The sequence below is a fragment of the Rana temporaria genome, chromosome 1 (genome assembly GCF_905171775.1).
Source record: "Rana temporaria chromosome 1, aRanTem1.1, whole genome shotgun sequence".
NCBI lineage: Eukaryota > Metazoa > Chordata > Amphibia > Anura > Ranidae > Rana > Rana temporaria.
In genome coordinates, this window is record NC_053489.1 from 489302537 (window position 1) to 489328375 (window position 25839).

Genomic DNA, 25839 nt, shown 5'->3' on the forward strand with positions numbered 1-25839 from the left:
ATCCTTAGTCTAATAGCCAGCATCATTCAACCTATATCCTCTAAACCCAATTCATCCTGGACCTGCCCCTATCTGTTACTGGACAGTAAAAGGAAAATCAGCACAGTGATGAGCTCATCTCTCTGTCACTCTGATTTCATCTTCTATCAGCAAGCTTACTGTCAATACATAAGCTGATTTGCTGCTCATGCTGCTACTTTCTATTAACTTTGGCTCTTGCTATACAGGGATTGCATGAGACTGATACCAGGTAAAATTCCGGTACTTCCATTGCTTACATTTAAAATATACATTTAATGATGATTACATAGCTGCATTCATTTGTCTTTTATATTTGTCTAGAGCTCAGCTTTAATCAATTAGAATTGATATGGTTAAAACTAAAGAATATTTGCAGTGAAAACTGCACTGTGGAAGAAACCCATGATTAGCTGCTCAGTCTGTTTATAGCCCATAAGTTCTATAGCTGTCAGTACAGGAGCCTCAATGTTATGCTTCTGGTTATTCTTGGTCAGTGACAGCAAGGATAAGGACAGTGGACTCCATTCACAAAGTGGAATGGAGCACCTTAAAAAAATGTAGTTATTTTATGAAGTCATGCAGCATTCTAGTAGAGAAATCGTGGTAATTTAGCACATCACCGTGTGGCACCACCCCTTAGTTATTTAAGAACTGTCAGACGGCGGAACTGGCAGAAAGAGGAAGTCAGCTTTAAGGCTGCATTCACACCTGAGCGTAGCGTTTTGCGGCGTCTTTTACCACGATTTGCGGCGACAAAACGCAGCGTTTTTTACCGCAATTTTTTACAGGTCTAGGGTCACCAATGTAAAACGCCCAAACGCCCAAATTCGAGCGTCAAAAAAGGGTCCAGAACTTGTTTGGGCTTCAGGAGTTCGGCGTCAGGCGTTTTGTAGTGGAGATGTGAACCATCTCCATAGAGAATAATGTATTTTTTCCCCTCTAGCGTTTTGGGGCGTCGCACTTCAGGCGACAAAACGCTCAGGTGTGAATGCAGCCTCAGAGCGGAGGGTTTTGTTTTTTTCAGGTCGGCAGGGGGTGATTGACGATGGATTTACACCGGGGGATATTTTATTTTATCAATAAAGGACTTGTCAAAAACTGCCTCCTGTCTTTTTTTTTACGCAACACTTTTTTCTTGGTGTATGAGTAGGGGGTACCTATGAGGGGTGGGATCTTTGGGCTCCCATGTTAAAGGGGGCTTTCAGATTCCAACAAGCCCCTTACCCACAGAACCCCACAACCACCGGCCAGGGTTGTGGGCTAGGGGCCCTTGTCTCCATCAACATGGGGAAAGGATGCTTTGGAGAGGGGTAGCCCCCCCTGCCCAAAGGCACCCTCCATGTTAAAGGCATATGGCCTAGTATTGTTTGGGGGGGGGGGGTGGATGTTGCTCGCTTGTCACCTCCCCCCCTTCCTGACCTGTCAGGCTGCATGCTCGTATAAGGGTCGGGTATGGATTATGGGTAGGTGGGCCCCACGCCATATTTATTTTTTCATTTTGGTGTGGGGGTTCCCAAAGGGCCTGGTATGGATTGGGGAGGGACCCCCACGCCGTTTCTTTCCTATTTTTTTAATTGACAGTTTCAGGATCGCATGCAGTATTTAGGGAAAATGTGTCTGAACACCAACATACTGCATGTGATCTGGTTCTGTGAATGAAGCCCAATGGCCCTAGAGCTTGTGTCTTCAAAAACGTATCATCAACAGCACCTCCCATGTTTCTATCCTTCAAGTTTCGTTAAACAATACTGATATTATAGAACCATCACAGACAACTTACAAAGGCCTTAATTATTCCAGATTACACATTTTTGGCTGTTTTTTTTATTAAATTTCTCTGTAGAGTTTCCAGTATAGATGTGCCCATAGATCATCATCATCCTTCTGATGCTGGCAGGTTGGTTTTATGTGGCAGCTACCGAAATTGGGAAAGAAATAACTCTGCCTGAAGATAACAGGTGAGTTTACTATGCGAAGCAAAAAGCAACAGGTTACCAAGCAGATCTGCGTCATGCTGGAAAAAGCAGTGCGTCTCTAAATGCTTGAGTTCTCAGAATTTTTTTTTTTTTTTACATCACAAAGAGGTGGGTACCGTATATACTCGAGTATAAGCCGACCCGAATATAAGCCGAGGCACCTAATTTTACCACAAAAAAAATGGGAAAACATATTGACTCGAGTATAAGCCTAGGGTGTCCATCTGCATGCCTCACTGTGCCTCACTTTGTCCATGTCCATGCCTCACTGTGCCCATGCCTCACTGTGTCCATGCCTCACTGCGTCCATGCCTCACTGCGCCCATGCCTCACTACGCCCATGCCTCACTGCGCCCATGCCTCACTGCGCCCATGCCTCACTGCGCCCATGCCTCACTGTGTCCATGCCCCACTGTGCCCATGCCCCACTGTGCCCATGCCTCATTGTGCCCATGCCTAGACTGATGTTTAACATGGGAGTCTATGGAAGGGGGGGAATGGATGCTCCCCAGCCGAGGGATGGGAGAAATTGGGCTACATGTGTGCCAAGTTCCGGGTCCAGGGGACCTACGACCGGCTGGTACCGGGTCCCCAAACTCACTGGAGAAATTACCGTTTAACATGGGAGTCTATGGAAGGGGTGCCCGGTTTTGAAAAATCGTGCTCCCTGGCCGTAGGTCCCCCGGACAAAAAACTTTGCACACAGTGGGGCTACATGTGTGCCAAGTTTGGGGTCAAGGGGACCTACGGCCGGCCGGTACCGGGTCCCCAAAGAGATCAGGCGCAAAAAGGTGACTCGAGTATAAGCAGAGGGGGACATTTTCAACACAAAAGAATGTGCTTAATAACTTGGCTTATACTCGAGTATATACGGTAATTGACAAAAAACATGTTTTCTATTTTCTAGCTGAAAGTGAAAAACCTCTAAGGTGGGCTATATAAGGGACCCATATGGCGGGTGGTCGCTTTCATCTGGCTTTCTGACACTATCTGGGCAGGGGGCAACTGGTTAGCACTGATTGAAGTCAACTGGCCAACTGCCCTGCTGTATTGGGTAAGGGCTGAACACTGCAAGCTATGTTTTTTTTTTGGCATGCCACAGCACAGGGTCATGCAAGTACTTTGCTAAGAGCTTCTAATCTTGGAGAGGGCATCTGAGGGTAGACAGAGTACAACAGGCAAAGAGTTCCCTCTAAGAATAGTCAGATCAAATCTGGGTATATTTGTCCAAACGTAAGAACCAAACCTTGCAAAATCATTCAGGTTAACAAACTCACAAGTCCTATGGATGATACACTTACTGCTGTTAACTGAAAATACATTATTATTATTGTAACATATATAAATATTTTTTTATTGCGTTCCTCGTACTGAAGGTAATTTACCAGTATAAGGCTCCATGCACACTGAAGCTGATAAACTGCAGTTTATTGGCGTTTTGGCTTTTTTTTTTAAAGCCCATAAACTGAACTCTATGTTAGCCTATGTGCCCATGCACACCTGGGCGTTTTTTAGTGTTAATGAGCTTTGGAGTTTATTGTCTTTTTTCTGAACGCCCAAAATTTGAGTTCAAAGTGCCGTTTTTTGGCTGGGAAAAAACGCTGAAAAACGCAAAACGCTGAAAAACGCAGAAAAACGCTCAAAAACGCCGGTGCCAGCGTTTTTTAATCCATTGAAAAAAAAAAAAAGCTACACTGAAAAACGCTGATTAAAGCTATTGCAAAAACGCTAAAAAACGTTGAAAGGCTCCCTGCAAAGCTACTGGCGTTTTTTATAGCTTTTATCAGCTTCAGTGTGCATGGAGCCTAATATAGAAACATACACCTACTTCACACAGGTGACTTCCAATTCCAAAAATCACTGTTTTATTTCACTAGGAATTTAGTCCAGGAACATGTGCTACATTTATTTTATTTCCTTTATTTTCCTGATATCTTTTAAAAGCACCTTTTAAAGTCCAAGCACATCAAGTAACACCTTTTTATAGGTTTGTGAGCTCTTCTTGCAAATGGCTTCAAAGTGCTATAAAGCACCAGAAGGAAAGGCTCTGTATTCTACCTCTCCCATATCTCCTCTAAAACAAAATAAAAATCTGCACTCTCAGGTCATACTCACTCATGTTGTAATAGCAATGAAATGTGGGCAAGTAAAAATAGACGCTGCTTGGAGAAAAAAATTACTACTTTCCGATCCTTTAGTAAATTAAATTAACCCCAAAGAGGACAAATTACTATATTTTTTATTGGTATGATATGCCATACTGTATTTGAGCAATACATATCTATAATTTTAAGCACAACTAAATGTAATATCTGTAAAGGATCTGACATACTTCTTTTTTGGATAACAGTTTTTTCATACTCTATATATATTGTTAATACTTTTATAGTAAATTGTAGGACAGTATTGCCTACACCTTATTTTCAAGCAAGACTAAAGCAGCCCAAAGGCATGAGATCCTCTTGCTCTCATCAACATCTCTCTGAAGAACACTGACTGGGCTGGTAATAGAAAAACAGTCTCCCCCCAGAGATAAGTAATGCTGGCAGCATCCGCCTGTGCCAGTCTGCTCCTTCCCCATCCTGTCTGTATTGACATAGACTGGGTGGGCTGACCCTTCAAGCTTATAGCGCACTCAGAAGATTTGCTGTCCTGAGGACAACTGGAATCAGCTCACACGTCCAACCGTCCTCTGATGTCTGATTTTGAATTATCCTCTAATGCAGTGGTCATCAACCCTGTCCTCAGGGCCCACTAACAGGCCAGGTTTTATGTATTACCTTGGGGAGATGTAGAATACTGCAATCACTGAGCAGCAAATGATATCACCTGTGATGTATTTCAGTTATCTTGCAAACCTGGCCTGTTAGTGGGCCCTGAGGACAGGGATGATGACCACTGCTCTAATGTCTAGTGAGTATCTTGTACCTCCACCATCAGCTCACATTCTGTCTGCCATGGAACAAAGACTGAGTACTTTTACACATGCATCACTTAATTATTTTAGCAGTTGCTCTTTCACATAAAACAGTATAACCGTTGAAATGAAATGATAGTTTATGCCCACTGGCGCACCCCTCCCCCACATAAAACACCAGCCAAAAGGTTTAATTTACTTTTGAGTAGAGCAGGGAATGTTTAGAGCCTCTGCCAGTTTTCGTGTTGCCATCTGTGTCCTGATTTCACCTTTCTTCATGTGAGAACAGGAATTGATGAGAAATATCCCCCACAAAGGACATGATATACAGATCTATAGGTTTTCCCAATACAACAGCTTCACTCTCAAGGAAAGTATTATCCTTAAAGGATATGCTCACCTTTAGAAGAATGTTACATGTTATACCCATATTTAGGGTATAACATGTTACATGCTCCTATGCACCCACCTCCTGTCGCCAGAGGACCCCTCTAGGTGAAGGTGGAGGAGGGATCTTCTCCCCGCACCCGCTGTCACATTTTGAAAACAGCCAGGCCCTGTACACACGGTCGGACAAAACCGATGAGAATGGTCCGACGGACCTTTTTCATCGGTTTACCGCTGAAGTGGCCTGATGTGTGTACACACCATTGTTCTAAAAACCGATCGGGTCAGAACGCGGTGACGTCAAACACACGACGTGCTGAATAAAACGAATTTTCATGCTTCCAATCATGTGTCGACTTGATTCTGAGCATGCGCGGGTTTTGAACCGATGCTTTTGTGTACTAACCATCGGTTTGGACCGATCGGGCAGTGGTCCATCGGTTCGGTTTTGAAGCATGTTTTAAAATTTTGGACCGAAGGAAAACAGACCGATGGCCTATACACACGGTCGGTTTGGACCGATGAAACTGAACTTCGGTCCATTCTCATCGGTTTTGTCTGACTGTGTGTACGGGCCCCCAGGCTGTACAGGGCCCAGCCTGCTCAGTCGCACCATTCATTCACAGGAATCTTTGACTGAAGAAACGAAAAGTCCCGTCCACCACCACAACAGACGGACTTGGTAATATCAATGAACTGTGAGCGTGCTGCTCAGCATGCTCCTAGTTCATTCACACTGCCTGCAGCTCAGGAATGGTCTGCCTGTACAAAGCTACAGGCAGAGAGCTCTATGCAGTGTGTGCAGAAGTCTGACATTGAACCCATGATCCACTCTGTAGGCTCCAGGTAAAAAATAATAACTGCACTTTTTTCCCCTGCAAAAATATATGCATTTATTATTTTTTACCAGCTTCAGGCAACCTTCTTTTTGTGTTTCCACCTTTAACCGGTGTGGGTGATGCTTCCAAAGGATGACAGATAGACTTTCCTTCAAACCATAACACTGGCCCACCTATTTGCATGGTAAGGTTCAAGACCAGAAGGTGAGGATAGTGGCACTATTTAAAATGATTTAAGGAATTACTGAAGCTGCTAGCCATAGAAGATGAGTGCCATGGTAAAAATGTGATTGATCCAACAGGTAAGTAAGCTCTACTTAGTATAAATACATCCTTACATTTCCATTGTGCTTATAAACCAAAAACTGTTAATGGAAACTAAGTTTACCATCATTAACACAGTTGCAGAATCCACACTGGTATCGCCTTCCTCCTTCCATGAAAAGCATGAATGGGCACATATAAGCTTTACATCGGTTACAGCGGATCGGTCCATTTTCCCCATGGTTCACAAGATAAAGAGGAGTCTAGAAAAAGGAGAAACACTGTCTTGTTAAAGCAGTCACGTACAACTATATTGATTGTAGATGCTTCACCTACATGTACAGTACATACATTCATGTATACATGTGCTTCTAATGTGTTTACTGTGTCTTTGCATGGTACATCATATTCGTAGTTGTATTCACATACATGCATTTTTAATTTTCAATAATGTGACAGATCCAGATCGAATAATTGTACATGTGTGCTTCTTTAAAAAGGTGCATGTGGTGAAGTGGTAGCCACCTGACAAGTCGCACTCCGTTCTGTACGATGGAGCCGTTCTAATAGGAGAGACTCAAGTCGCTTCGACTTAGAAAAAGGTTCCTGTACTACTTTGGGACGACTTCAGGGCGACTTGCATTGACTTCAATACAGAAGTCATTTTGCAAGTCGCCTCTGAAGTCGTGGGCAGATCGCCTTGACGAGTCTTTCGGCAAGTCGTGCTGCCCCAGTGTGAACCGGCACTCAGTATTCTGTGTCACAAACAAGCACTAAAGGTGACTGTTGATGTAAAATGGTACTCAGGCCTCATACACACGACCGAGTTTCTTGGCAAAAACCAGCAAGGAACTTGCTGTTTTTTTTTTTTTGCCGAGGAAACCGGTCGTGTGTACATTTTTCGACGAGGAAACTGTCAAGGAACTCGTCGAGCCAAAAAGAGAGCATCTTCTTTTTCCTCGACGGGAATGGAGAAAATTGGCTCGCCGAGTTCCTCGACAGCCTCACAAGGAACTCTCGAGCAAAACAATGTGTTTCGCCCGTCGAGTTCCTCGGCTGTGTGTACGAGGCCTGATGCCCCGTACACACCATCACTTTATGTGATGAAAAAAAACGACGTTTTTAAAAACGTCACTTTAATTGACCGTGTGTGGGGGAAAACGTCATTTTATGTTTTGTAAAAAACAACCAAAAAAAATTGAAGCATGCTTCAATTTTATGTGTCGTTTTTCAAAACGTCATTTTTTACTTCACTTAAATTGACCGTGTGTAGTAAAAAACGTTGTTTAAAACAAAGTTTTTTCACCCGCGCATGCCCAGAAGCTACTTATGAAGCAAGCTTCAATGGAAAAAGTGGTGAGAACGTAACCTCGCTTTGCTAGAACATTGTGAGAAAAACGATGGTGTGTAGGCAACTTCGTCTTTGAAAATTGAAGTTTCAAAAACGTAATTTTTTACTTCACAGAAAATGTCGTTTTTTTTCATCACATAAAGTAATTAGACTATTACTGAATGATTCTGAGTATAAATTCAAATAATCATTTTTGGGGGGGAATCCAATTCTAATTGTTCTAATTGGTTCCCCCTCTTAAAAACTGATCTGCCTAATGCCACCTAATCTATCCATGATCATGTTTTATATTTTGTTAAGAAAACTATTTATAATCACTAAACAGCATGACTTGCACCTCCTTTTAAAATAATTACATTTTTAACAAGGTATTGTAAGTGAAGCATGTGTCAAGATAATGTCATGCTGATAACGTATAATTTCACCTTTGGTTTGCATTTTCCATGTCTAAGAAAATGCAAACCAAAAGGTAAACGTTTGCATCACAGTTACTATTTTATAACTACTGTATATAAAACATGTAGAAAAAAAACACAGAACTTGACAATCAATGTCTTCAGGGGGTAATGAGTGGTTTAAGAAATAATCCCCAAATTTATGGTGTTTTTTTTTGTATTTTTTTATTTAAGAAAGGCATTTTTATTATATGATTTATATTTAAATTATTATTTATATTACTTCTACCAAGTTATCAGGACCCACACTTGTACGCAGCTTGCACCCCGTTTTCATCTTGCAGGAAGGAGTTTCAGATCACTGCTGCATCTGCCATTTGGGAGCCAATCGCATTTGCAGGAGTGACAGCAGCTATATTCTCATCCAGCCCCACCACCGGCAATGGCATGCTGGCTGAAACAGAACTATTCCCTGCCGCCACTGGCCATGGCGTGCCGGCTGAAACAGAACTATTCCCTGCTGCCACTGGTCATGGCTTGCCGGCTGAAACAGAACTATTCCCTGCTACCACTGGCCATGGCTTGATGGCTGAAACAGAACTATTCCCTGCTGCCACTGGCCATGGCTTGATGGCTGAAACAGAACTATTCCCTGCTGCCACTGGCCATGGCTTGATGGCTGAAACAGAACTATTCCCTGCCGCCACTGGCCATGGTGTTCCAGCTGAAACAGAACTATTCCCTGCTGCCACTGGCCATGGCGTGCCGGCTGAAACAGAACTATTCCCTGCTGCCACTGGCCATGGCTTGCTGGCTGAAACAGAACTATTCCCTGCCGCCACTGGCCATGGCGTGCCGGCTGAAACAGAACTATTCCCTGCCGCCACTGGCCATGGCATGCCGGCTGAAACAGAACTATTCCCTGCTGCCACTGGCCATGGCTTGCCGGCTGAAACAGAACTATTCCCTGCTGCCACTGACCATGGCGTGCCGGCTGAAACAGAACTATTCCCTGCTGCCACTGGCCATGGTGTGCTGGCTGAAACAGAACTATTCCCTGCTGCCACTGGCCATGGCTTGCCGGCTGAAACAGAACTATTCCCTGCTGCCACTGGCCATGGCTTGCTGGCTGAAACAGAACTATTCCCTGCCGCCACTGGCCATGGTGTTCCGGCTGAAACAGAACTATTCCCTGCTGCCACTGGCCATGGTGTGCTGGCTGAAACAGAACTATTCCCTGCTGCCACTGGCCATGGCTTGCTGGCTGAAACAGAACTATTCCCTGCCGCCACTGGCCATGGCGTGCCGGCTGAAACAGAACTATTCCCTGCCGCCACTGGCCATGGCATGCCGGCTGAAACAGAACTATTCCCTGCTGCCACTGGCCATGGCTTGCCGGCTGAAACAGAACTATTCCCTGCTGCCACTGACCATGGCGTGCCGGCTGAAACAGAACTATTCCCTGCTGCCACTGGCCATGGTGTGCTGGCTGAAACAGAACTATTCCCTGCTGCCACTGGCCATGGCTTGCCGGCTGAAACAGAACTATTCCCTGCTGCCACTGGCCATGGCTTGCTGGCTGAAACAGAACTATTCCCTGCTGCCACTGGCCATGGTGTGCTGGCTGAAACAGAACTATTCCCAGCTGCCACTGGCCATGGCGTGCCGGCTGAAACAGAACTATTCCTTGCTGCCACTGGCCATGGCATGCTGGCTGAAACAGAACTATTCCCTGCTGCCACTGGCAATGGCTTGCTGGCTGAAACAGAACTATTCCCTGCCGCCACTGGCCATGGCGTGCCAGCTGAAACAGAACTATTCCCTGCCGCCACTGGCCATGGCATGCCGGCTGAAACAGAACTATTCCCTGCTGCCACTGGCCATGGCGTGCCGGCTGAAACAGAACTATTCCCTGCTGCCACTGGCCATGGCGTGCCGGCTGAAACAGAACTATTCCCTGCCGGTCTGATGAGTACCAGTACAAACTAAGCACATGTGAGGTGCCATTTTTGATTTTATAAAATAAATGTTTTTTTTTTCTATCGCGCAAGATCCGTGTGTTTTTTGGCGTTGACTATTTTATAACTAAAAGTTACAACTAACACCTGTACAACATTACTTTAGACTAACCAATGAGCGAAGAAATCCTACATTGTTTTAGAACTATAAATGCTTCCATACTTAAACATCTCCCTAGGTGGCAGTATACAACCAAGAGAGTCAGCAGTATACAGCAAGACCAAATTCTGAGGCATGTCAAATTCATAAGTGGTTATTTCCTTATTAATCTAATCAAAATAAATAAACCAATAAATAAGGCATTGGGGTTGATTTACTAAAACTGGAGCGTGCAGAATCTGGTGCAGCCTTGCATGTTAGCCAATCAGCTCTTAACTTTAGCTTGTTCAGTTAAGCTTTAACAATAAATAAAATCTGGAAGCGGATTGGTTGCTATGCAGAGCTGCACCAGACTTTGCACTCTCCAGTTTTAGTAAATCAGCCCCATTATGTTAGTTAGAAAAACTGATAGATCTGTACAATAGCTGCTATCATTGTAAACTTGGTACAAATGTGTTACTCTTCAAATCTTGTCTATTCAGGCGAATAAACTTTTTTTTCTGTAAATGTCTAATTTAGAATATCGCCTGGTAACTACACCATTTTATCAAAGAAATTCAGATGCTCAGTTCATTTTACATTAGAGGTCACTATGTGCTAGAAACTGACCCAAGTCTTAAAGTAGATGCTTCTATATTCTGCGTCTGTACTTTCAGTGTAGGTGAAATCTAGTATAGAGGTCGCAAGCAGCGAGGATTTAAACCACATAGTCAAACACTGCTCTGGTAAAAAAAACTTTAGAGGGCTTATCTTTTTTCCATGCTTGTATATTTCAGCAGCAAGGAGGATAAGCGAACTCTCTCACTTATGCACATCTTTGTCTTTGTGTAGAGCAAGGCATTTATCACCAGCTATAGCTCGTCAGTCTATGGCTGTAGGAAGATAACACAAGGGGAGACCTCTTTGTACAGAGACTAGATCCCACATCACTAGGTCTAATTAAAACACAACAAGCCTCACTTCTCTCTGGACCTGCTGCTGCCGATAGTTGCCAAGCAATTTATGTATTTATTTGTTCACTTATCTGCTTTAACGGTGACAGACACATGGCTTCAGTACCTGCTTGGCATTTTGATGTATTTTCAGACTTGTCATCAAACACATAAAAAGGTCAGGTGGCTTCCCAAAATACTCTTGCCAGCTTAAAAAAAAATCATATTTTTATTGTTTAAAGTGGAAGTACGCCCTCATATATACCCAGTAAAGTGAACAGCCTCAGATGATACATAGGGATGAAAGCAATCTACCTACATAAGTTTTACATGTATATCTGCTGTCTTCAGCTTTATATACTGTTTAGAATGTGCACGTCCTGTTAGAATTTTCTCACTCTAATTCACCTGTGGGTGTGGATACTTTGCTTACACTGGGAGACAGCTGATTGGAGGAAATGCACACACGACCACTCCACTTAATCCACACTTTTAGAACTGTGCTGTGAATTAACCAGCTCTCTGCTAATATATTTATAGCAACCTTCCAAACACAAAATTCAGCCTTGATTTATCAAAGTTGACAGAGAACTTGTCAGAAGTTATCATGCTGATAACAGAAGACCGGAGCAGGAGAAAGCCACTGGACTTAAGGCTTTGAAGAGCGATGAGAAAACACTACGGATATATGTGGCCAGCTCAAATTTCATGAATGGGGTTTACATCCACTTTAAATTTGTTTTCTGTTCAAATGATAATGCAAAAGTAACATAATCTATATTCCCTAAAGGGGACATCTGATGGATGTTCCTGCCAAAAGTGCACAACTTTAGACCAGGGAGAACATATCGTTAGAGCCGACTGTACAGGTACACAAGAGCTCAGTAGGACTCAGAGGCCCATTCATAGCAGAGATGAGTCAGGTAGGTGGTGGGACCCCATTCTGCTGCTACGTAGACCTGGACATTCCTCATTTCTGGAGCGAATGGGAAGCAGAAGCCATTCTTCAATCTGTTTTATTATACTGAGGTTTCACAAAGCCAACTTCTGTCAACCCCTATGTGACTAGTGACAGACATGCAGAATGCGTCTATTACTCTATTAGTCTCCCATTTACGTTAGGAGGCGGAGTCCCCCCCCCTTTCACATCAGGAGTCCCCTTTACATCAGAGCCTTTGCTTTATATCAGGAGCCTCCTTTTACATCAGAGACAACGCCTTAACATCAGGAGCCCTTCCTCGGATCAGAAACCTCTCACATCAGAGTTCTCATAGCCTCCTTCATATCAATGTGCCTTTACATCAGTGTCCTCTGAGCCCACTCACATTAAAGTTCTTAGAGCCCCTTGAAATCTGCATCATTAGAGCTCTCCTCCCTTCAGATTCCTCAGCGCTCTCTCACATCAGAGGACTCAAAGCCCACTTACAACTGTGTCCCCAGAGTCCCCCTCACATCAGTGACCTACCTTATGGATTGGTACAGCAGCAACAGCATGGCAAGAGACAAAAGGCAGAGCAGGTCTAGATGGAGGCAGACATAAATATCTGAACATTGAATGCCCACATTTTCCCATGATGCCAGCCTATGTGCACTATGGAAGCATGTGACACACTGCTGCACCATTATATAGAGGACTCCAGGAAATTTGGAATTGCACAATAAAATATGAGTGCATTTTGGATTCATTACCAGTAGGTGATTTTTACACGGAGAGGGGGTCCAGGTACTATAAACAGATCATGCATCTTATTAGAAGGTCTTTGAGTTGGCCTCACACCTTTGTGTTGCAGTAAGCTACAATATACCAGCTTTCTGATGCACTCTCAGTTATTCTGAGTGTTACCCAACACACATATAGCAAACATATGGAAATGAGGGCGATAAATAAAAAAGGGAGGGAGAAAGAGAGACGAGAAAGAAAATGGGAGAGAGAGAATGAGAAAGATAGAGGGAGAGAGAGGAGAAAGAAGGAGAGAGAGAGAAATAAGACAGAACAGCCAATCTCCTGTGTTCGGAATGCAGCAGGGCAGCCCCTCGGCACGGGACCCTGGAAGCTATTGGAAATCACTGTAAAAGCGGTGTCTACTACAGTGATTTCCAGCTTCTAGAGGGATCCAACAGGAATGGTATATACGTAGTTAGATTGGCCCAAACTGGAGCAATGTAACTGTAAAAATATTTATACCTTCTACAGTATATCTCATTTTTCACAAAGTTCCACACAGCTATAATAACTTATGAGCAGTGATCAGTTCTTAAACGCTCAGCCACTGTATCATAAAACTGAGACTTCACTTACTGCTCTACAAGCACCTGGTTTCTCTACTCTGCAACATTCTAAGGCAGCTTGACATAATATTTTCCATGTGTTCGCTGAAGATGAAATAGAGATAGAGATGAGCTAAATACTTGATTTTCCTACATGCACATTTAACAGTAATCAGCATTGTGGTCTAATAGCTAGTAGTATCAGGTTGGACAGTCAGAGGAATGTTTGAGCCAATAATGAAAGAGAACTTGATTACCAAAGCAAGGCCAGGCAGAGAAAACTGTAGACCCTGTGTGTGCATTAATATGATCTCTGGAATAATAACCAGTACAAGATACTCACAAATTCATCAGCGTAGTCATATTACTGAATGTGAATCACTGTGTTCAAATACTTATAAAGTAAACGTTGATGCTTTGCATGACAGAGGTGAAAAGAGTCACCCAACTGAGGTCCACCAGTAATACAAACAGCCTTAACTGAGGTCTACCAGTAATACAAACGGCCCTAACTGAGGTCTACCAGTAATACAGATAGCCCTAACTGAGGTCTACCAGTAATACAGATAGCCCTAACTGAGGTCCACCAGTAATACAAATAGCCTTAACTGAGGTCTACCAGTAATACAAACGGCCCTAACTGAGGTCTACCAGTAATACAGATAGCCCTAACTGAGGTCTACCAGTAATACAGATAGCCCTAATTGAGTTCTACCAGTAATACAGATAGCCCTAACTGAGGTCTACCAGTAATAAAAAAATCCCTAACAGAGGTCTACCAGTAATACAGATAGCCCTAATTGAGTTCTACCAGTAATACAAACAGCCCTAACTGAGGTCTACCAGTAATACAGATAACCCTAACTGAGGTCTACCAGTAATACAAACAGCCTTAACTGAGGTCTACCAGTAATACAAACAGCCCTAACTGAGGTCTACCAGTAATACAGATAGCCCTAACTGAGGTCTACCAGTAATACAGATAGCCCTAACTGAGGTCTACCAGTAATACAGATAGCCCTAACTGAGGTCTACCAGTAATACAGATAGCCCCAAATGAGGTCTACCAGTAATAAAAAAAGCCCTACCAGTAATACAGATAGCCATAACTGAGGTCTACCAGTAATACAGATAGCCCTAACTGAGGTCTATCAGTAATACAGATAGCCCTAACTGAGGTCTACCAGTAATACAAACAGCCCTAACTGAGGTCTACCAGTAATACAGATAGCCCTAATTGAGTTCTACCAGTAATACAAACAGCCTTAACTGAGGTCTACCAGTAATACAAACAGCCCTAACTGAGGTCTACCAGTAATACAGATAGCCCTAACTGAGGTCTACCAGTAATACAGATAGCCCCAAATGAGGTCTACCAGTAATAAAAAAAGCCCTACGTGAGGTCTACCAGTAATACAGATAGCCATAACTGAGGTCTACCAGTAATACAGATAGCCCTAACTGAGGTCTACCAGTAATACAGATAGCCCTAACTGAGGTCTACCAGTAATACAGATAGCCCTAACTGAGGTCTACCAGTAAAACAAACAGCCTTAACTGAGATCTACCAGTAATACAAACAGCCCTAACTGAGGTCTACCAGTAATACAGATAGCCCTAGCTGATCAGTAATACAAACAGCCCTAACTGAGGTCTACCAGTAATACAAAAAGCCCTAATTGAGGTCTATCAGTAATACAGATAGCCCTATCTGAGGTCTAACAGTAATACAGATAGCCCTAACTGAGGTCTACCAGTAATACAGATAGCCCTAACTGAGGTCTAACAGTAATGCACATAGCCCTTACCCCTGCGTTCCAATACATTTCAATAGTGTATTTTCAGCAAACACATGATTCAACAAAGAGGCCATTAGTGGTCAGTGTCATGCAAGAACTGGAACCTTTTAGCTCGGGTGCCCCAGGATGGACAGAAATTAGCCCAAAAAGTGCACAGCATTTTATCTTTATGTATCACTTATTTGTTTAGAACTTGTTACTTGCACTCTATTTAACACAATACATGAAGGAGGCATTGGTGACCTAAGCAGTTTTAATGCTTACTGCCTGTACCCAAAGTTTTATTTCCTTATTACTATTCTTAAAGAGTAACTCCACTTGTGTTGATAAAATGTGTTGGATTCCTGGAACCGTTTGTTATTATGAAGAAATCCCTGTGTGTTGCTCTATGTCCATGTGGCAAGTAAATCTAATGGGAGTGGTTTCATGATTAATCAACCAGCAGCTGCACCTGCATGGCTCTAGTGAGAAAAATTGCAGGGCCTTATCCCCTTAGATGTGATTTCCTATTGGGAGAATCTCACCAAAAATGACATTTATGTTGCAGGGATGCCTGAAATCTGACTTGTATCTTAGTGCAGGCTTCTGGGAAAATCAGTGAGCCAATCACACAAGCAGAAAATGATGTTTCTGGGAGACGTTCTGTACACATTCTGTGTACGGAACAGTTACAGGTTGCCATATTGCAATGCATTTTGCAGAAAATCACAGAGCCGCAGATTGAAAGGGAAAGGTAAATTGTATTAACATTTAAATTACAATATGCTATATTAATATATTTTTAATTTGCTATTTTTTCCCTATGAAAGTATGTTTTTCTATGTCTTGGAAGGTCCTGTTTGCCCCTAAAGTTGAAATCTAAAACCAAAAGGTATTAAAATAAAAAAATATATATCTGAAATAATTATCAGGGTCATTCAGAAACGAATCCAGCTACAAATGGGACTGTGTGTGCCACTATTAAAATGAATGACATACATACAGTATTTGCATATACGTATGCATATATATTGTATACTTGAACAAATTCTACATACAGGTCACATTTCTGACTACACATTGCACCTGCACTTCATAAAACAAAGGGGTCAGCATATTTAATCTTTTTTATGGGGGAGTTAAAATCCATTATCTTGCAGCAAACTTTCCCTAAGCTGTCTGGTGATCCTGTATTCTCTCCAGGTTTACAGTATGTTCTGTTGCTAAAACAGACACAGAAACGAATGAATCATGGCAAGCGTCACTGTTGTACTTAATAGGAAAAATCGGATAAACAGAAGTGTACAGTCCAGGACAGAAGGCCCTATACCATTGCCTCACCTGACATCTTATAGAAACAGCGACTCCACGCATGACATTTAGCAGGACCATTATAAATAAATTCAAAGATATGGACTCGATCTAGCCAGTCATGCCTGAACTTCAAGCAAAATCCTTGTGTAGGATCCCCTCTCACAGGAATCATAAGTACCCCGAGAGAGTAGATGCCAGTGTTCCAAAAGCTGACAGGTCCTGCTGACCATTGAGCCATCAGGACAATATTATATAACAGTAGTCTCCAAACTGTGGCCCGCGGGCCAAATGTGTCCCTTTGCTTGCCATTATCTGGCCCTTGGAGCACTGTTCTTTCCACTGATAGGAGGCATTATTCCTCCCACTGACACCGTTATGGATGCACAATTTCTCCCACTGACATTGTCGATGAGGCACCAATCCTTTCACTGACTCCAGCAGTGGGGCACCGTTCCTCCCAATGACACCAACAATAGCGCAATTTTATTCCGCACTGAAATAAACAACTGGGTACTATTCCTCCCACTGTCACCAATGATAGGGCACTATTTTTCCCCCTGACATCAATGATGGGGCACTATTCCTCCCACTGACACCAATGATGGTGCACTATTCCTCCCACTAACACCAATGATGGTGCACTATTCCTCCCACTGACACCAATGATGGTGCACTATTCCTCCCACTAACACCAATGATGGTGCACTATTCCTCCCACTGACACCAATGATGGTGCACTATTCCTCCCACTAACACCAATGATTGTGCACTATTCCTCCCACTGACACCAATGATGGTGCACTATTCCTCCCACTAACACCAATGATGGTGCACTATTCCTCCCATTGACACCAATGATTGGGCACTATTCCTCCCACTGACACCAATGATGGTGCATTATTCCTCCCACTGACACCAATGGTGGTGCATTATTCCTCCCACTGACACCAATAATGGTGCACTATTCCTCCCACTGACACAACTGATGGGGCACTATTCCTCCCACTAATATTACCACCAAGCCTGAGACATAGGGATTGATTTACTAAAACTGGAGAGGGCATAATCTGGTGCAGCTGCATAGAAACCAATCAGCTTCCAGGTTTTATTGTCAAAGCTTAATTGAATTTGTTGAAGTTAAAAGCTGATTGGCTACCATGCACAGCTGCACCAGATTCTGTACTCTACAGTTTTAATCAGCACCATAGTCTATTCCCACTCAGGCTGGGTTCACACTACTACACTACTTTCATCCTACTTTGCTCTGCTACATTGGTCCTACATTTATCCTACATTGGTCCTACATCCATCCTACTTTCATGAACAGGATACTACTTTGGTCCGACTTCAATGATATTCAATGGGCCTGAAGTAGGATCAATGTAGGACCAAAAGTAGTACAGGGAGCATTTTCAAAGTCGGACCGACTTGTGTAGGACGCTACAAGACGCTCTCATAGGGAAACATTGAACACAGAGCAAAGTAGGATGAAAGTAGTGTAGTAGTGTGAACCCAGCCTAAAGCTGGGGCACTGTCTACTCCCACTGGCCACAGTCCGGCCCCCGTGAAGTCTGAAGGACAGTAAACTGGCCCTTTGTTTAGAAAGTTTGGCAACCTCTGTTACATAGGCGTGCGCACATAGGGTGTAAGGTGTGCCTGGGCACACCCTAATCACCCTGTACTATGCAGATTCCCCCTGCTGCCTGGCTGCAGAGAAAGGGACTGGGGAATCTCTGTCCTCAGTCCCTTTCTCTGTCTCAAAAGTTAGACATCAGGGGTCTGTTTAGACCACTGATATTTCACCAAAGCCCCCAAACAGGGCTCCTAAAAAAAATAATAATAATAATATTAAACATTAAAAATAAAATAATAAAAATAAAATTGTAAAAAAATAATAATACAAATAAAGATAAACTACTGACACCAATCTCTGCCCTGCTGACAAAGCCCTACTGACTTGCCCACTGCCATATATGGTATATTACACACGCATGTGTGTTTGAGCTTTGGTGTGCACACCCTAATGCAGTAGGCTGCACACACCTACGCTCTGTTATATAAGGTCTTGTTAGCTTTGATGCAAGAAACAGTCATCAAGTGGGTTGTAAATATTGTACACCCTGTACAACCACTTTCACCTACAGGTAAGCCTAGATTAGGGCTCGCCTGTAAGTGCTGGAAATATCTCCTAAACCTACACGGTTTAGGAGATATTTACAATTACCCGTATGAAGATTTCTTCTGCGTATGCACCAATGTATTAGAAAGGGCGCGCTGTGCCGTTTGTACATGGGGTCATGCTGTGACTGGAGGCTCCCGCGCGCATGCACGGGAGTGACGTCACACAACTCCGGCCAGTTACAGAGCCGGAGTCCGTGGCCCCGGAAGGAAGAGGGCTGAAGATGGATGCTTCCAGCCAGCGGGGACATCGCAGGCTTCGGCTTCAGGTAAGTGACACATAATGGGCTACTATGCGATGCATACTAGCCCATTATGCTTTACCTTTGCAGGGAAATAAAGAGGAAGTAAAACCCATCAGAGTTTACTTCCTATTTAAGGTACTGAACCTAATTTTACCATCTGCTATCTCTGTGAGTAACCAATGAACGTTTTATATTATTATTATTATTATAATACAGGATTTATATAGCGCCAACAGTTTGCGTAGCGCTTTACATCAGGGAAGACAGTACAGTCACAACACGCTGGTTTTACCCTTTCTAAACCCAAAGGTATCCATATGTATACGATAACCATAACCATCATCCATAACTATCACGGGTAGCAAATGACACCCCCCACGGGCTGGGTTGAGTTTCTTATGGTTGATTGCTACCATTTTCCCCAACATAAGGCTGGCACCATAACTGTCTCTACTGTCTAACATTGTATCAACATTTTGGAGTATTGTATGTCAAGCACAAACACTTTTGCTACTTACAGTATATTATGGCGTTGGCATTTTCTGATGAAAAGAAATTTAATGCATAAAAAAAAAAACATTGTTAGATAATAGGTTATTGGATATGCATGTTTATTAATTAGGATAAAGGTTTAGGGTTAGGATTGGCGGTCAAGGCTAGCTTTAAGGGCTTGTTTACACCAGATGCATTTTTAAAAAACATTCTGAACACTTGCACAATAAAATCAATGTTTTCCCATCACAATAGTTTCCACCTCTGCAGTCAGTTCCAGTGCTTTTAAAAAAAGTACAGCAGTATGCATTGTTTTGCTCCAAGTAACGTGTCCCATAGCAGTAGTGATAGGAAATCCCTAGTTGTTACCAGGTTCACCAAAAATAGTGTTTCCATACAGGACCGATCCTGGGCGGGTGCGCGGGGTGCACTACACCCAGGCTCCGCAGAGCAGGGGCGCCAAAGTGCCAGGGTATCATGATCGTCAGTCCTGAGTGTGCTGCCTCGCACCCGCGGCAGTGTGCATATTTCCCGCCTGCAGCACTGAATCCCATTGGAAGATTTGCCCCTGATTTCTTTTCTGGTGACAAATAAAAAGTTGTGATTTTCTTTCACTTTCCCTTTTGGTGATATCAGTCATCAGAAAATAGAGGGGGCGAATCTCGCCAACAAGAACACAGCAATAAAAACCTGACAGGTGTTATAATCCCTCTCCGCTCTATCCAAATATAAAAAAAAAGTTTTGCCTATAGTTCTACTTTAAAGGGGTTGTAAAGGTTTGTCTTTTATTTTCTAAATAGGTTCCTTTAAGCTAGTGCATTGATGGTTCGCTTACCTTTTCCTTCCATTTCCCTTCTAAATGTTTTATATCTTTGTTTGAATTTCTCACTTCCTGTTTCTCCTCAGTAAGCTTTCCACCTTCATCCGAGCGGTGGAAATTCATTTAGAACAGCTTACTGAACACCTTACTGAGGAGGAACAGGAGGTGAGAAGTTCAGACAAAGAAAATAAAGAAAAAAAAATATTTAGACAGGAAATTGAAGGAAAGGGTAAGTGAACCAACAATGCACTAGCTTAAAGCGGGGGTTCACCCAAAAATAAAATCCTAATGACAATCGGCTGTGTTTTTTTTTTTTTTCTGTACATACCGTATTTTCACCGCCGCTTCCGGGTATGTCTTCTGCGGGACTGGGCGTTCCTATCTGATTGACAGGCTTCCGACCGTCGCATACTGCGCGTCACGAGTTGCCGAAAGAAGCCGAACGTCAGTGCGGCTCTATACGGCGCCTGCGCACCGACGTTCGGCTTCTTTCGGCAACTCGTGACGCGCAGTATGCGACGGTCGGAAGCCTGTCAATCAATTGGGAACGCCCAGTCCCGCAGAAGACATACCCGGAAGCGGCGGTGAAAATACGGTATGTACGGGGGGGGGGGATAGCCGATTGTCATAAAGACAACTCCGCTGAATTTAATGTTAAAAATTTATTTTTTGGGTGAACCTCCACTTTAAAGGAACCTATTTAGAAAATAAAAAACGAACCTTTACAACCCCTTTAATGACTTAGTAAAGTTAAAATGAGAAGTGATCTATTGTCTTCAGGCAATGGCACCCTTTGTTGTAAATCTCTAAAGTGCTCCTCAGATATGGAAGCTTTATTACATGGAAAAAAAAAGGATGGTTCTGCAAACATTTATACCTTAAATGCTCCATAACAAGCAATCAACCATTTACTATTGCATTTAAATAATCAACAACCAGATTCTCTTGAGATACTATGATGTATTGCATCATTATTTCTACATCACCATTATTATTTTAGACAAATTAGTGATTCAATAACATTGATTTGATGTCAACCAAACCCCAAAATTATAGACAAAGTTAATGGCTATTGGGTCATTTAAATCTACTTGTCTGCAGGTTTTAGTGCATATGTCCTTAGAATGACTGTCTATTCTGCATCACATTAAATGTTGATCAGGAGCTGTCAGGATACAGCTTAACATATCGTTTTTTAAAGCTCTTCAGCTGGGATATAAATTGCACTGAAGGAGAATTCAGTGTTTTATATTAAGCAGTAAGAAGTGCCTTTCTAGTACTCCTACAAACAAGATAACATTTCACATTACTTTATGATGAGGTCATAGAGCTCCAGCTTTAATCAATAATTTCAGCTTGGCAAATCATTCCCTTACCTCATTTGGGGGAACCACAGCTAGAGGCTTGATGATAGCAGCAAGAGGAACCTGAGCTTGTTTAGCCAAATCCGAGGTAGTCGGAAAGCAGTATGTTGTGCACCTAATGTACCGTGGGCTGGCATTCCCTAAAACATAGAAAATATTCGGTTTACACACAGAACTAATAGAAATACTTTGGAGTCGATATACACCTATGCATGCATTTTTTGCATCGTTTTTGCATCGTGCATTTCACTTAACCACGTCAATACAGGGCACTTTCACCCCCCTCCTGCCCAGGCCAATTTTCAGCTTTCAGTGCTGTCGCACTTTGAATGACAATTGCGTAGTCATGGAATATATGAAAATTTTATCATTATTTTGAGACTGAAGCCTCGTACACACGGCCGGGAATCTCGTCAAAAAAAAACCGTTTTTGCCGACGAGATTCCTGGCAAGCTTTTCTTGCAAAGCCGAGTGTACACACGGCACATTTAAAAGAACCGCCGTTCTTTTGAATGGCAAGAACGTGGTGACGTCATTGACACGACGAGCATGCGCTTGTCGCATTCAATGGCGTCGCCGCCATCTTGCTTCACCCTACACTACCCTTGTAAGCTACCGCGCATGCGTTAAAGTCTCATCGAGCATGCGCGGGCTTACAGGAGGACAGGTAAGCTTTTAGCCGCACACACACACACAGTTTTCTCGTCAGGAAACAGGCCGACGAGAATCCCAATAAGAAAATAGAGAGCAGTTTCTCTATTTTTCTCGTCGAGATTCCCGGCAGTTTTCTCGACAAGAAAACATATACACGACTCGGCAAAAAGCTCTGCCAGCAGTTTTCTTGCCAAGAAAACCGGCCGTGTGTACGAGGCTTTATAGAGCCATCTTCTGGTGGTATTTAATCATCACTGGGTTTTTTATTTTTTGCCATCTTTGTCCCATTGGGGAGATTTACCTTCAAGTGGATGTAAACCCACTCTCATCCTTTCTAAACTACTGCCAAAGTGCTGATCTATAAGGATATACATGTCTCCTGCATGTATCCTTACCTGTCAAATGTCTCCCCTCTGTCTGTTATGAGACCTGAAAAACGGCAGATTCTGTGGGTGGGTCTGTTGTCTGGAGCTCGGTGGGTGGAGTTGTGATGTCAGTAGACTCCCTGCCCACCTCTACACTCCCCTTGTCAACATGCATTTTTTCCTGTGTATCTCTTACACTGAATTCTGCTATGATCACTAACATCCAGTCAAAATCCAGAAAAGTAACCACATGACTTCAGAAAAGGAGTGGGGGTGGGAATTAAAAAATAATATGGTATAAATAGTGCAGCGCTGCACTATTTATCCCATTTGACTTTGTTTGACTGAGTGCTGGCAGCTTTTTTCACATTACTAGCGCAGTTTTTTCCTTATACTTAATTAGAAAATAATGCCTGTCTGAAGCTAGTACAGGACGTGTGTTACTGGCCACATCACCAAGTAAAGACAGAGGGAAAAAAGACAAATAAAATAAAACTGATTTAGCCACCGCATCTAATGATTAGTAACTTGCAATATATTACATTTTTGGATTTGGGTTTAATACCGTGGGGGTTTTTGTGATTGTTATCGCATGTGCAAAAAAATGCATGTTGTCATACATATAAAGTATATAAATAATGGGGGTTATTTACGAAAGGCAAATCCACTTTGCACTACAAGTGCAAACTAAGGGCCAGATCCACATAGAAATAGATCGGCGCAGCGTATGTGAGATACGCTACGCCACTGTAACTTACTTTTGGCTGCTTTGAATCCTCAAAGAATTTGCGCCGTAAGTAACGGCGGCGTAGTGTATCTCTGGCGGCGGAATTCAAATCGGCGATTAGGGGGCGGGTTTCATTTAAATGAAGCGCGTCCCCCTCGCCGAATGAACGGCGCATGCGCCGTCCCGAAATTTCCCGGCGTGCATTGCGCTAAATGACGTCGCTTTTTAACTTAGACGGGACTTACGTACATCCCGATTCACGGACGACTTACGCAAAAAAAAAAAAATTCTAATTTCGACGCGGGAACGACAGCCATATTTAACATGGCAAGTCTAACTATACGCCGCAAAATACCAGCTTTAACTATACGCCAGAAAAAGCCGACTAGAGACGACGTAAAGGAATGCGCCGGCCGCTCGTACGTTCGTGGATCGTCGGAAATAGCTAATTTGCATACCCGCCGCGCAAAGCGACGTGAATGCCACCCAGCGGACGCCGAAGTATTGCATCTTAGATCTGAAAGGCGTACGAGGACGTATACCTGTCAGATCTAACCCAGATGCCGTCAGATGCAAACCAAAGATACGACGTGGGTAATTTGAAAGTACGCCGGCGTATCAGTAGATACGCCGGCGTACTCTGTCTGTGGATCTGACCCTTTAAGGGCAAAGTGAACTTAAAAATTGCACTGAAAGTACACTTGGAAATGCAGTCCCTGTAAATCTGAGGGGTAGATCTGAAATGAGGGGAAGCTCTGATGATTTTATTATCCAATCATGTGCAAGCTAAAATTTTATTTTTTAAGGGGAAAAAAAAATAATCGCCCAACTCTAGGCTGTAGATGGGCACAGTGAGGCTGCAGATGGGCATTGTTGACCCTCTTTTCCACTTACAGTAGTAGGCTTATACTTTAGTTAATAAGTTTTCCCAGTTTTATGTGGTAAAATTAGGTACCTCGGCTTATACTCGAGTATATACGGTATTAGGACCTAGTGTCTGTCTGGACTCCCCCAAACTAAAAGGTTCTGTGGCCCACCCAGCAGGCATGACACAGTATGCTGAGACTGTGAAAGCCCACGGGTTCGAATGAATCAGTCAGACAAGATAGAAAACATATCTTAGTGCAATTAAACCATCAGTACTTTGCTATGGAAATCAAAATCATCATCATAGCTCCATCTCTATTCACTTAAAAATCTGCTAAATAAATTCTGTCTTCTTGAACTGTCAGCCTGAGCACTCCCTAGGTGGAGGGGTATATTAGCCGCTTAACGACCACCGCATGTACATATACCTCGGCAAAATGGCACGGACAGGCAGAACGAAGCGCCCGCACGTCGCTGCCTTTCCGCGGGTGGGGGGTCCGATCAGGACCCCCCCGGTACATGCGGCGGTCGGTAAGCCTCAGGGAGCGATCCGGGATGAGGGCGCGGCTATTCGTTTCTAGCCGCCCCCTCGCGATTGCTCCCCGGAGCTGAAGAACGGGGAGAGCCGTATGTAAACAGGGCTTCCCCGTGCTTCACTGTGGCGGCGCATTGATCGAGTCATCCCTTTTATAGGGAGACTCGATCGATGATGTCAGACCTACAGCCACACCCCCCTACAGTTGTAAACACACACTAGGTGAAGCTGAACTCCTTCAGCGCCCCCTGTGGTTAACTCCCAAACTGCAACTGCAATTTAAATGCATTTTTTGCTGTGAAAATGACAATGGTCCCAAAAATTTATCAAAATTGTCCGAAGTGTCCGCCATAATGTCGCAGTCACGAAAAAAATCGCTGATCGCCGCCATTAGTAGTAAAAAAAAAATAAATAATAATAATAATGCAATAAAACTATCCCCTATTTTGTAAACGCTATAAATTTTGCGCAAACCAATCGATAAACGCTTATTGCAATTTTTTTTTCCAAAAATAGGTAGAAGAATACGTATCGGCCTAAACTGAGGAAAAAAATGTTTTTATATATGTTTGGGGGGGATATTTATTATAGCAAAAAGTAAAAAATATTGAATTTTTTTCAAAATTGTCGCTTTATTTTTGTTTATAGCACAAAAAATAAAAACTGCAGAAGTGATCAAATACCACCAAAAGAAAGCTCTATTTGTGGGGAAAAAAGGACGTCAATTTTGTTTGGGAGCCACGTCGCACGACCGCGCAATTGTCAGTTAAAGCGATGCAGTGCCGAATCGCAAAACCTGGCCTGGGCATTTAGCTGCCTAAAGGTCCAGGGCTTAAGTGGTTAGTAATCCAATTAGAGATATGTGTGCGAAGGTTGTAACGACATTTGATCTTCCTGAGAAAAAGCTTACCCTGGTCTTGTACTGTGTAGTCTGTGGTGACGAGTGGAGGGACTTGTCCTCGGATATTGGTAGTGTAGACTTGTCCAGCTCTGCTGACTTTATCATTCTCAATCACTTGTATCTAGAAAATA

General features: G+C 43.1%; 1 protein-coding gene across 3 annotated transcripts in view; it reads right to left on the reverse strand.

The window, feature by feature from the left end:
- The window catches only part of SEC24D (SEC24 homolog D, COPII coat complex component), a 164864-nt gene that overhangs the window by 74884 nt on the left and 64141 nt on the right, over window positions 1–25839 (reverse strand). For all 3 annotated transcript variants that reach the window (XM_040330135.1, XM_040330144.1, XM_040330127.1), the window contains exons 7-9: window positions 25718–25829; window positions 21672–21799; window positions 6529–6667 (exon numbers count right to left, since the gene is read on the reverse strand). In XM_040330135.1, coding sequence (XP_040186069.1) covers window positions 6529–6667; window positions 21672–21799; window positions 25718–25829 — 379 coding nt within the window. The remainder of the gene's footprint in view (window positions 1–6528; window positions 6668–21671; window positions 21800–25717; window positions 25830–25839) is intronic.